Source organism: Malus sylvestris, chromosome 2 (assembly GCF_916048215.2).
Source record: "Malus sylvestris chromosome 2, drMalSylv7.2, whole genome shotgun sequence".
NCBI lineage: Eukaryota > Viridiplantae > Streptophyta > Magnoliopsida > Rosales > Rosaceae > Malus > Malus sylvestris.
Window position 1 is genome coordinate 9,511,452 of NC_062261.1, and position 13,614 is coordinate 9,525,065.

General features: G+C 39.1%; 2 protein-coding genes across 2 annotated transcripts; one reads left to right on the forward strand and one right to left on the reverse strand.

The window, feature by feature from the left end:
• Positions 1-2,163: 2,163 nt before the first annotated feature.
• LOC126604239 (26S proteasome non-ATPase regulatory subunit 4 homolog) lies at positions 2,164-6,829 on the reverse strand. Its single transcript, XM_050271398.1, has 10 exons — positions 6,713-6,829; positions 6,437-6,550; positions 5,940-6,045; positions 5,648-5,762; positions 5,350-5,559; positions 4,589-4,901; positions 4,170-4,287; positions 3,540-3,643; positions 3,363-3,431; positions 2,164-2,673 (listed from the first exon to the last, which is right to left on the reverse strand). The coding sequence occupies exons 1-10, from the start codon at positions 6,722-6,724 to the stop codon at positions 2,626-2,628; spliced, it is 1,209 nt and encodes a 402-aa protein (XP_050127355.1). The 5' UTR covers positions 6,725-6,829; the 3' UTR covers positions 2,164-2,625.
• A 4,325-nt stretch (positions 6,830-11,154) lies between these two features.
• On the forward strand, positions 11,155-12,734 carry LOC126604288 (auxin-induced in root cultures protein 12-like). The gene is made up of 2 exons (XM_050271484.1): positions 11,155-11,610; positions 12,195-12,734. The coding sequence occupies exons 1-2, from the start codon at positions 11,155-11,157 to the stop codon at positions 12,528-12,530; spliced, it is 792 nt and encodes a 263-aa protein (XP_050127441.1). The 3' UTR covers positions 12,531-12,734.
• Positions 12,735-13,614: the final 880 nt, after the last annotated feature.

Sequence of the window (13,614 nt, forward strand, 5' to 3'; positions counted from 1 at the left end):
TGGATGTGGATTTGTTTTTTCTTTTTTCTTTTTTTTGTCGAAAGATAGAAATTTATTGAATTTAAATATGAACTGTTACATTTGCATCTTCTGCTAAAATATTAAAAAGAAACTCCAGACCCAACTCATCCCAATCAAATCTCCTGTTGTGCTTAACTACGTGCGCCACCACCAAGTAAGCTGCATGATTGCATTGCCGATGGGGTAAGCAAAACGTCACCAACTGGAACAAGCTCGCCATCCTCCAAATATCTTGCAGATAAACATCAAGTGCCACACCAGCCGTGATCTCCTTGTTAATCATTTGGATCAACCCCCTTGAGTCTGATTCCACCACCAATCTAATCCCAGGCTCCATAACATCACTAGCAATAATCATCTCCATCCCTTGCCTAATCGCCTCAGCATCCACCATAATTGCAGCAGCAAAACGCTCCCCACCACCCCTCCTGCAAGCTTATACATGCCCCTGTTGAGAGTTGTCCCACATTGGTGAGAGATAAGGTTTACTATGTGCTTATATGATCTTGGGCTATTCTCCATATTGTCAATTGGTTTTATGATGGAACCCAAATTTCATCATGGTATTAGAGCAAGGTTATCCACGTGTGAAGCCCAATTGCCACATTGAAAATCTGCCACACGTGCGTGGGCGCGTTGAGAGTTGTCCCACATTTGTGAGGGACAAAGTTTGCTATGTGCTTATGTGATCTTGGGCTATTCCTCATATTGCCAATTGGTTTTATGGTGGAACCCCAATTTCATCAGCCCCATCCTCTCTCCCTCTATGTCGCTCGATACAGTGGTTTATCTATTCCAATCCAATTCTCGGTGCCAAGTGAGACATTTTTCTACACGTAATGTTTCATCGGGTCATTCATTGTGTTTGTTCATTTTTAACTTGCATATCGGGATACTGATTTCATAGGCTCGCTGTCTCTTTTTCTTCATATATGGAGAACCGTTCAACTCTCGAACCCAAAGTTAGAAAATGAGCCACGGGAGCATCTTTGGTTGACATGATGAGGTGACAAAGACGGTTAATATGAAACTGTTGCATGTAAGTTTTCTTCTTTTCAAACTTATGTAATGATTGTGTGTGAAAATTACTTTTGTCTCTATTTTTGTTAGTTTTTTCTAATGATCATATAACTCTATCATATTCATTACTTTGTTTTTTGTTTGGAATAAACGATATTATCTGCATTAAGAGGGAGGAAGTTAGGCCCTTGATTAATGTTGGAAGCATCCTTTGTGTCAATTTTTATTAGGAAAGATTTGGTTCCATCTTACTCATTACAGCTGGAGCAGATTCTTATGACAATTATATTGTTTGTACATGCAAAACTCACACAATCACTTACATACGAATCTGGACTCTCTCCCTTTCCTCCCCTCCTATTTGAACACTCAAGATTACACTACATTATCTTGTTTTACCTTCTCTGCAGAAAGAGAAAGAAGACGACGAAACTGAGAGAAGAGGGTAGGAAGGGGAATATGGAGGGGAGAGAATCCAACTCTCTTACATTCGATTCTATTCGAGGTAAGTCCTATCATCGTATGTGGGGCACGTGTATTAAAGTTTTTCAAACTCTTAGCAAGCGTGTCAATTTATGTAGTACAAGAGTAAATCAATACGAAATTGAGAAAATTAACCTAAAAACCATAAAATGTGACATAATTAACAGGAGGGGACATCGATTAAAAATATAATAACATGCTTGTTTAATACTAATACCAATGTTTCATTTTTTTTAATCCCTTTCAAATTTGGAGAGATGCTTGAATCCAACGTGACATAGAAGACCATATGTTGTGCCAAAATAGAAAACATCCTAATATTTATATTGACTATTAATCCTCGTTTTGCATACGATTTTGACATCCCAACAATCAAGACGAAGACCAAATCACCAATACATCATACTTGCCGAACAGAGACCGTATTAAAAATTGTGTTTTGTTTGAATGTGTTTGTCGCGTAGATTAATTACCGGGAGGACTGTTTATGCACATGAGTGACTATCAACCGTTGATGCATATGAGACCTACAATCCAACCACGGTTTACATGGCATATTTCATGTTGCGAGTTGTCGAACAACGACATAACTGGAGACAGATTTTTACCTGCTAGACTTATTCGGAAGTTGAACACGACTTTATGGCATCACGCAATTATTCATCACCATCATGAACAAAGTCAGAAGGATGTCACTAAGTAGTTACCGAAGTAATCACCAATAACAACAAAGAACACCCAAGTACAAATATCGTCGTTGGTAACAATGTAAATATTAATTCAATGCAGAGATACATATCAATGTTGCACGTCTATTGCTAGAACGCCATCAGTTTATCTGTAGCCGTATGAAGCGAATATGATAAAGGATCAATGTACTGTTGTAGAAACGGAGCCTTCTGACCTAGCGAACGAACGTAGATCCAAATTTCAATCTACAAGCTTAAAGGTCAGAACCCGAGAGAGACATTCACTAAAGGTTGGAGAAATTTGCTGCCAATTAGAAGCATCTTTCAGCGCAAGTTGGCAACAGACATGAACTGGGTGAATTCAGCAAACAAAACCTGCATTTGAATTTGAAAAGATAACTCCGGACATGCATCATTTCTCCTCCTCTTTTGGTGGTTTGTCTTCGTTCTTCTGATCAGGCTTAGACAGAAAACAAATAAATTTATGTCAGTAAACAATTTGGACGAGTATAATTTAATCAAACAAGTAAATCCAGAAATCAAAATCATATAATGTTAGGAAAGGATACTGAAGTATGCGGTTTCATTTACACAATAAGCAAGTATGTGTTAGGTATGCAAAATTACTGGGGTTTCCAAGTGTGAGAAGCAATTGCCTGAGTGACTTACTCTCACTCATAGGTACAAGAGGTGCTAATTGGTTTTTCCGCCTAGCCCCCACACCTAGGTGCTCTAGTTGAACATCTTTGACAAATGTTGCGTAGAGACCCCACTTAGAACCTATTAAGGCAATACCAGGACTACAGAAGAAGCACTATGGTATAAAGCTAGATGTGGCTCCTATGGGGGTTCAAAGAAGCCGGGATGATGTTAAAGCTCTTGTTATGGATAAAGCCTGTAGCTGACATAACTGGTTCACAAATTCCACTAAAGCACAAGCACTCAGTTGGAAACACAGATAACACACAAAAGTACTACTGATCTTAATGTTCCTATCCTAGAGGGATGGCCGATTCAATGTCACATCAATAACTGTCAATGATATACATTTAGAATTCATTTTGTCCAGAGCAATAGGTCAGCACACATAGTATTAGCACTCTAATTTCTTTTGTTCATAAAACATACCCAGAAGTTTGATAATCTCACCTCTGACGGGTTTTGCATGGAAGCAAGCAAATCTTTAACTGAAGGATCATTTGGGTCAACCCCTGGAAGCTGCAGAAACATTTAAATGTCATGTGATTAATTTACTAGAGGAGATAGTTTATACTGCACTTCTCCACGGGGGAGGGAAGGACGAAAATGAGAATGTTGTAGACATACCGAGGCAAGGATGGAAGACACGAAAGACTGGTCGGCTAATAATTTACTCATATCTTTCTCGCTATCAGAATCTTTTTCACCTTCCTGAACAGACAATTGAAGAGCTGCAAGCACCAAATATGAGGAATTAAAGCTTAATACTTACTTACATAACAGTCATTATGATATTGGGAAGTTACAGAATATATGACCAAGGAGAACCGTATTAATTAAATTCACCAAAGCAGTTCTATCACATGCTAAGAATTTCAGGGTTTCTGCCAATTATTAAATGGACATAGCCAAATGATAAGCACAAAGCTTAAACAGCACATTTTCTAAAGTGAAATGACTCAAAATGAGCAACACATGCTTACTAAATGGTTGAAGTTCACCATTTTCGCAACAGCATCTTACTCTTGGTCTCTTAATTCCTAGTCCAACCAATGAGAAATTGCAAAAAACAAAGGGGTTGTTTTGTATCCTTCTCGGATCCTATTTTTTTGTTTTTGAGACTAATGAGTAATAAGTAATTTAGTTACATTCATCATTTTGTAAAACAAAAAATTGGATCCAAGATGGATTCCAAAAAGGCCCTATCAGCCTATGCATCCATGCAAGACTGGAGTATGGTAAAGTGTAAAAACTCACCTAGAGCCAACTCTGGGTCAGTTGCCTCAGACATATCCGTATCTCGAATATCATGGCTGGAAGCAGGTTCATCCATCGACATTGCAAGGGCCTGTTGTAGCAGAGCATTCTCATCATCCTGTTGTCAGTTTATGGTCAGTTTACATATAATGGTTTTTTCTTTCATGCTAAGGACAACACAAAAGATAAGGCATTGTAACCGATAAAAGATAAGGCATAACGAAGAATTAATAACATTTAAAACAACCCAAGAAAAAGATCAATTAGAACTCAAGGGTGCTAGCAAACTTCATGGTATGTCAGGACAAGAGAACATATATTCTTGTAATGCTACACCCTCCCTCAACTCCTTATTCATAAAATAAAAAAATAAAAAAAGAGAAGAAAAAGAAACAAGGAAACAAGGAAATGACACCCACCATGAAATCACTACTCTTATTCTCAGCTTCAGAAGTCCCAACACTGGCACGCTCCGTCATCGTTGCATCTTGTGAGCTGGATTGCCCCTCCCCTCCTTTTTCATGTTTGCCATCATCCTCAGCTGCTTTTTTAGCAGCTGCTTCTTGTCTGGCCCTCTCCTCTTCCATTGAAACTCTAAGAGCAAGGGCAAGCTCAGGATCCAGGTTTGGATCCACGCCGAAATCAAAACCAGAGACACCACCTGCAGCAGCAGCAGCTGCTGCCGCTGCAAAACCACTCCCACCTTCCCCATCCCCAGTGAAGATGGGTGTGCTGCCATAGTAGAAAAGAAAACATAACTTAAATAAAAAATTCCAAGGGTAAATTTCACCAATCCTCCATGAACTGTCTTTTGTATCCTATACTGGTTTTGAAGTTCAAAATTCTGACACTCGAACCCTAAATGACATTGATGTTTTGGTTTATCCAAATCCTAACTTTTGAACCAACGTGGCCCATAAGTGTTGATGTACCACTGACTTGACCACTTTGTTATAAAATATCGACAAAAGTCAAGATTTGGAACAACTAAACAAAAAGTTTGTTTACATTTATGGATTTTCATATAAAAAAGTGCCATTAAAGTTTTTTCATATAACAGAGTATCATGTATAAAGTTCAGGGTGCTGAGACCCAAGTTAAATTCAGGGAGTCAGGGTTATTCTCTCAACTCTTAAGCTTTAAAATTTAAAGAAATTAAGGAAGCAATCAAAACACTGACCTTATAAGTACATCAGAAAGAGCACTTGGACCTGCTGGTACATGAACAATGTGACTGGTGTCATTATTGTTCACAGAAGCAAGTAGTGCTTCTAGCTTCTCTGACTTATCTTCATCTTCTTCACCAAAATTGACGATATCGAGGGCTACACTGTTCTTCTTTAACTTCCTTCCAATCATCTCTAAAAGCTTTTTCTCATGTTTAACAGGACTGAAATACACTTAAGTCAAAGTCCTAAATATGCGATAAGATAGCAAATAACAAAATGAAAAGAAAAACATGGCTTGGAATTATGAACCTTCCAGCAAACACAATAATCCTCTGTTGCTGTTTCTTATTTTGGCGATGCTTGAGAGCCAATTGAGCCACCTGAATGCCAGCAGCCAGGTTCATCTCACCACCAATTTCTAAACCTAGATATTCAAAAGGGGTCAAAATATCAATGAATGCATTCTATTACAGACAACAAGCAAGACTCGATAACAATGGGAATGAGAATGTAGTCAAGAATCATTACAAGGAATCAAAAGTTCCAAAATTCAATAACACCACAAATCATATGTGTGAGATATTAAAGTAAAAGCAGTTACCATGCATGCATGCCAGAATCTTGCCAAGATCACTGGTTGGAGTGACCAAAACACGAACACCTTTTCCTGCCATGGTGAGAACTCCTACTGTATTCTCCGGATTAGACTGTATACAACAACCCATATCAAAATGACTTCACTTGGAAAACCAAAAAAGGAACCATTATGATCATATATCTGACCCAACAACCAAAACCAAACCACAAAGAGCTCGTCTCTTTCCCTCTCTCGACGCAATGGACGCACCAGAACACAATCAAATAACAATCCACCATATGTTAAACAACAGAACGCAATTCAAATCCCAAAAGTTACATAATTCCAATGAAGCAATGCTTAGTGGGAGATAATCTATAATCACCTATCTCAAAAGTTAGGCTGAGTTCAACCCACTAAGGCAATCGAAGTTTTCCTATCCTAACTCAAACCACCCAGCAACCAAGCAAAGAATAACGGGACCAAATAACAATAAAGAATCAGAAATTAGAAATCTTTACATGGGTTTTAGCTCCGCAGATCAGATTGACAGCATCGGCCTGAGCTTGAAACCTCGACGGAGCATAATCGCCGTTCCGCATCCATTCCGAATTATCAATGCAGATCATTGTCGCCTGTCAAGCAAACCAAACAGACCAATTAAACAAACAAAACTTCCCTAAATTTAAACCCTAATTCGCCAGAAAATCCAAGAACTTGGGGAATTCGAACTTGAACTTGCAGTGCGGAAATTAACCGAGGGCGTGAAGGGAAAATTAGGGTTTCGGAACTCTTACCTCGAGCACCATGGTTGCAGATTGTGAAGAAAGATCGAGATTGTTTGATCGAAAAGAACATACAAGTAGAGGATTGAGGACTACTTTACTTGCAGAGGAGGCTGCCTTCCTGTGCGTTCTAATTATCAGGTGCGGACCAGGACTTTTGAGTGAAAACTGTACCGAGAATTCAACCAGTGACTCGTCGCCACGTAAGCTTGAGTCCTCGGCCCGGCCCAAAAGGACTTGCATGGATTGTATTAGCCCAAGCCCATCTATTACCGATCCTGATTCTGGGCCTCTTGCGTCTCTAACTGGATCATTTTGCCAATATTCAGCCCAGTTAGGGTTTGCATAGTTTGAATTCCGTCGCACGGGTGCCCCATATGCGCCTTGCGGAGAAAACATTTATACATAAAATAATATCATTTACGCGGACCTTCATAGGGCGATGTATCTATGCAGTAACGAAGCTAGAAATTTGATTTAAGGAAGTGATCTTAGTAGCACGACCTAAATTTTAATATCTTGTTATTTAATTAATTTGTTACGAATGGATTTGTATGTTCTTTTGCTTGGTGATGTTCGTAATTATATTTATTATGGTTAGATAAGTTTAAATTTCCAGATTTATATATGTAGTGGATGTATACGAATATCAAAATTTAAACTTATCTAACGACAATAAATAAGGTGGTGAGTAAAAAGATTTAAAAGTTATGTTTCTTGGCGCGCAAATGCAAATTAATCTGTATTATTGTGTATAATGCATACATCATTGTTTATAGGGATGTGATATCCACACACCTTTTTTTACTTCTCCCACACATTTTTGGTTTTCTGCCATCGGATCGGATGAATTGAAGAAGATCAACGGACAGAAATTAACAAGGGTGTGTGAAAAGTAAAAAGGGTGTGTGGATAGCACACCCCTTGTTTATATGCTTTTTCTAGGAAATACCCAACTCCCTCTTAAACGCTTATTTGAAACGTATTATATGGTTTAATGTTAAAAAAAAAATGGGCAACCAAGTTGAATGGTTCAACCAGTGAAGTATCCAAGTTGTTTCTCAAGGAAACAAATAGATATACTATGTCTATAAAATGCTGATTTATCAAGTAAAAGGGAAATATTGTATCTACATTCTCTTGATTTCTTTCTTTTCCTTAACTAATTAAGATGGATAATACTAAAGAGACTAAATTTGTAGACCAAATTTTGTCAATTAAATAACATGGAAGTTGATGATTGGATTATGACTTAAGTAAACGTGCTCAATTTTATTGGTAACAGATCATTTAGTTTGTAAATTTTGCCTACAAATTTAGTCTCTAGCATTACCCAATTAAGAATCGTCAAAGATTTTGTACCTGCCAATTGGCGTTGGGTTGCATCCGAGCTACCAATTACAATCCCCACGAGGGTTCAGGGTCGTGTTTAATGTAACGTCAACATGAGATGATAATGGATCTCTCGTTGTTTGACTTATCTTTTGTACAAATGATCACTTCAATATTTTTCATTTACAAACTCACGCTTTTTATTTTTATTTGGCCTATCTCCCTTCTGTACGCCCCGTCTGATAGTGACATATAGTTCCTCTGGGTTTTTATGTTTATTTTTATGAAAGTTCCTCTGGTTTTTACAAAAAGGCAGTATTTCTTCCCTTTATGGTCTCAAGAATCTTGTTTGTTAAGTATTGGAATCACCGCGTGCGCGTGCCGAACTCGGAAAATATAAATCCATCTGTCTATTTCTTTTCGTTTATTTATTTTTGCAGAGCTAGCTTTGGTTCCTGAAGTTTTAACACTTTAATTTTTCAGAGAGTTTATAGTGTGCCAGAAACATTGTCTGACACGCCAAATATCATAATATTAGTGATTAAATACTTTAAAAATTAAATTTTTTACCAATTGTATTAGAACACTTAGTATATAGGGTCGTATTCTCGGATACAATGTGGCATCTTAGGTCAATAATACAGCATGAAATATTTTGGGTAAATTACACAAAACTACCTCAACTATTGGGTCATTAACAGTTTCATACCTCATCATTAAAAAGTTTCAATGTCATACCTCATCTACGAACTTTTTACAATTTCATACATTTTGTCAGTTGTCTGTCAATTCCTCCATTAAAATGCTGACGTGGCTTGAGGCGGGACCTATTTTCTATTAAAAAAATTAATTAAAAAATCCCAAACCCAGATCCCCTTCCCCCCGAAACCCCCCATTCGCTTCCCATCTTCCCCGTTAATCCCCCCCCGGGCCCCCAAAACCTTCCTTCCAAGCCCAAAACCCCTCCCCACCTCCCCCGCAACCCCCCCACCCCTCTTCTCCCTCCCGAGCCTCTCAACCACCTCCCTCTCCTCCACTATCTTCACCTCCCCTCCCATTCAATACTTTAAAAAATAAAAATAAAACAACCAGTTGAGGTGGTCCGACTTCGACGGGGAAGGATGAGATGGTCCGACTTCGACGGGAAGGAAGGGTTGGGTGGGGTGCGACGATCTGGACAATCTGGGTTCAAATTTTATTTTATTTTTAGTTTTGAATGGGATGGAGGTGAAGAGAGTGGAGGAGATAGAGGTGGTTGGGAGGCTCGGGAGGGAGAATAAGGGTGGGGGGGTTGCGGGGAAGGTGAAGGAGGGGTTTTGGGCTTGGAAGGAAGGTTTTGGAGAGGGGACCGACGAGGAAGATGGGAAGGGAATAGGGGGTTGGAGCTGTTGGAGGGAGGATGAAGAGATGATGTGGGGAAGGTTGGAGTTGTTGGCGTGGGTGGGGAAAGGGTCGGGGACAGAGGAGGTGGTGGCAGGTGAAGATAGGGGATGGGTGTGAAAGACATCTTCCATTACCTTAAGGGTATTACGGATTTGGGCTTGTTCTATCCCTACGGATCCTTGAGTGATGCCGCACCCTCTGCTTCTCGAGTCGATTCTTGCCTTGTTGGTTATACCGACGCAGGATACTTATATGATCCGCATAAGGCGCGTTCTCAAATGGGTTATGTCTTTACCATTAAAGGCACCACAATCTCTTGGAGGTCAACTAATCAAACCTTAGTTGCCACTTCATCTAACCATGCTGAAATTCTCGCCGTACATGAAGCAACTCGGGAATGCTTTTGGTTGAAAACAGTAGTGGGCCATATTTGAAGCTCATGCGATCTTTATCCCACCGTTGATGTCCCAACGACGATTTTTTAAGACAACACAGCATGCATCAAATAACTCAAGAAAGGTTATATCAAAGGAGACAACACCAAACACATTGCGTTGAAGTTCTTCTTTTCACATCAATAACAAGAGCATCAGAAGATTGAAGTCACGTAAATCCATTCACAAGACAATCTAGCCAACCTCTTCACCAAATCACCGCCGAAGACGATGTTTCAGAAGCTTGTTCATGGAATTGGTATGCGTAAACTTTCTGAGTTGTAACATTACTATTTCTCTTTGGAATTGTGTCAAACTCAAGGGGAGTATCCTTAAGATACTTGCTTGATCTTAATGTACTATTTTCCCCTACAATTAGGAGCATTTTTTCCACTGGGTTTTTGCTACCTAACTAGGTTTTAACGAGACACCCACATTGGGCTGGTCATATCCCTGATAACGTCTCGTAGACGTTTCTTTTGACTTTGCTTTTCTCACATATTTTTCCATAAACTATGGATTTTGTCCCTCATCGGGTTTTTGTCATAGCCTTAGGGTTTTTTAGTGAGACTTACTAGCTATGCAAGTTCCTACCTTATTGAGAATTAGCGTTGTTCCTTAGAATCAATGTCGACGAGTCGAGTTCCTTAACTTCTGCATGACGCTAAATCTACCTTGAGTATTTACATACTCAAGGGGGAGTGTTGTAAACTTTCCTAGTTTAAGTGTGATTGTGTAAATCCTAGATTATATTTGATTCTAGTTATCATTTCCTATTACAACTTGTATTACTTAGGGAAGAAGGAATATCTTCTCTCGTTTTCCTACTATAAATAAAGGCACAATGTAGGAGGGATAACAACACATATTCCCCTACAATTCTACAAACACATCTCTCTCAATCTCTCTACCTTTGCTGCCGGCCCCCTTTAACCTTATCAGATAAAATAGGCTACAACACCTATAACAATTTTCATTTAAAAAAAAAACTAATTTAAATAAATTTAAAAATGCTTAGGTGGAATCAAATCTTTAATAAAAAAAATTGTAGAAAATGAGTGGGGCAATCTAAGTTTCTCCTTTTAAAAAACAAAAATAGAATTCTCTAATAGTCTAATGTGTATGCCGCACGCAATGAGTGAGTTCTTTCTTGTTCCTTTCCTATATATCAACGACGTCATCTTGAGCTATGACCAACGTCATCTTGAGCCTCGTGAAGGTTCCCTGCAAATACGTTTGAGTTTCTGAATACCATAAAAAGGATTCCATCTGCAGTTTTGGGTAGTGAACAAAAAGTTAAATGAAATGGTGAACTTTCTAGGGTTTATAGCTTTTATCTTAATATTCTCAGTATCATCAGTCCACTCCAACTGCCCAAGCCAGATTTTCCCAAATACAAGTTACTACGAATGTGACGACCTCCCTACACTCAACTCTCGCCTCTACTGGTTGTTCGACCCGTCTATCTCCTCCTTGTCGATCGCCTTCACTGCTCCGCCTGCCGAACCAGAGGGCTGGATTGCATGGGGGATAAACCCAATCAGCACGGGCATGCTCGGGGCACAAGTTTTGGTTGCCTTTAGACAACCCATCGGCAGCATAACGGTGAAGACATTCCATTTAACTTCGTATACCATCCTAGTAGAGGCTCCAATTGATTTTGAGGTACGGCAGATGAGTGCCGAGGCGTCCACGGGGTTGGGATTCATCACCATATTTGTTACGATAAGGATGCCAGAAAATATTCAAACTTTGAACCTGGTAAGGGAAGGAAAAGTCTGATCATATATTTCTTTAGCTTCTTAGAAAAGAATATGTTATATATTGGCACTGTAATTAAAATAGGGGTGTGATATCTACACACCCTATTTTACTTCTCACACACCTTTTTAATTTTTGGCCATCAGATCAGATTGAATTGAAGAAGATCAACGGACAGAAATTATCAAGATGTGTGTTAGAAGTAAAATGGGGTGTGTGGATAGCACATCCCTTAAAATAATTTTTCAACCATCATCAACCAGATCCCTTGATTAATTAAACCTGAGGATTGCTAGTGATTTGCTACCACCTATCGGGGTGGGAAAACACCATAGTTTTATTAACCCGATCGATGGTTTAGGGTTGTGTGCTTAAGGTGACCTCATGTATGTGGTGATGATAATCACTTTGAACATTTTCCCTTCATCATTTGCTTTTGTTACTTTACATTCATAACCTTTTTTGATGGTTTGATGTGAGTTGTATCTTGGTTTTTTTTTTCTTTCTGAGAAGGCTGTTCGGTATGTAGTGATGAGTTAGATGCGATCGTACCGACTCACATATGGTGCTCTTTGTTTTTGCAGGTATGGCAAGTAGGCGCAGCTGTATCGGATGGAGTTCCTCTTATCCACGAGCTCAACACAAACAATCTGCACTCCAGAAAACCTCTAACTATAAGAGCACGGGGCCAGAAGTCACCGGAAAAAAAAATTACTGGCCTGGTTGTTAACATCGTGATTGGAATCGGCATCTCACTATTTGTTGCACTGGTTGGCCATTTCTGTAGTAGGATGTGTTGTAAGAAAGAGCAAATAGGACACACAGATATCACCAAAGCCGCAACATCAGCCGCAGCCTCAGCAGCAACCTCTGCCGCAACCACAGCAGCAACCTCAGCTGCAACCGCAGGTTGTGGATGACATCGAGGGTGAACTTAGGGCTTCAGATATCTAGAGAAGCTGAAGATGTCATTACGGACGGGTCTTGTGACAACGTTTATTCTCCAACATATATAGCATTATGCGTGTTTAAATGCAGGATTAAATCCAATTATATTGTGTGTAGTAAAAGTTTGAATTCCATGTGTTGATTGTTCAAATGACTGAATTTGGTTCTTTATCTTCTATACTTTTTGTTTTTTTTGTGATGATCATATATGCATGCATATGTTCGCCTACTAGATGTTTCACAAAATATGGTTCTGATAAACTGTGGATATAAGTCTATGAGTTTAATTTTACTTGGTTGAAAGTCTTGAAAGACTCCGTTCGAGTTTCATTTGGGCTTAAGTCGCAGTTGTTCGAGGATTCATACGAAGTACCGTAGGAGAGCCCAGTAATAATTAAGGCATGCAGCAGATTATACAGAGTTTCGACGACAACTACGAGTTGAGAATAACATGAATATAAGATGTGATGTGTTTGATTAATTGGATGCTGGCTCAATTGTGGATTTATATGACTCCTGTCAGTACCACCTTGCGTCGTATTTGAACTTAATTTGTTTGATCTAGTATTTAAAATGAATTGTGGTGAATGATACTGTCTCTATATTATCTTCTCGTTTTGTACGTATCCCGTTCGATCGAGAGTCACCCCAACTGATAATCTTCTCTTAGACGTCAATCTTTTTCGAAGTTGCATCATCGGAATCGTTTTTGGTGCTAATGATTATGTTGGATCTTAACCTGTCATTGCAACAAGTCCCCAAGTACGCTAATTTCTATATAAGCTAGCATCCTTTAGGGTTACTTTTCATATTATTCAACTAAATATAATTTGAGGCTTTCTCACATTCTCTGGTGCGGATTCTAGTTCTCTTATGCTTCAAGGATTATCGCTGGATACCTTCAGTATGTCGCGCTACGTCAAAGATCGATGCACATTATGTAAGCAAGATTAAAATTTTAGATATCAAATACTTTATCGGGGCATCGATGTATGACACGAAATCTGGCAACTCTTTACTGCAAGCTGAGTTTGCGCTCCCTTTTTTTGTTGCAGG

Bases quoted from the DNA above. Each gene is read 5' to 3' on its own strand.
- LOC126604239 (XM_050271398.1), bottom strand. The intron at 5,763-5,939 runs GTAACTGCTTTT...TTGAATATCTAG, and splicing joins GATTCTGGCATGCATGCATG to GTTTAGAAATTGGTGGTGAG. The intron at 5,560-5,647 runs GTTCATAATTCC...AGTGTATTTCAG, and splicing joins ATTATTGTGTTTGCTGGAAG to TCCTGTTAAACATGAGAAAA.
- LOC126604288 (XM_050271484.1), top strand. From the start codon at position 11,155: ATGGTGAACTTTCTAGGGTTTATAGCTTTTATCTTAATATTCTCAGTA. The intron at 11,611-12,194 runs GTAAGGGAAGGA...TTGTTTTTGCAG, and splicing joins ATATTCAAACTTTGAACCTG to GTATGGCAAGTAGGCGCAGC.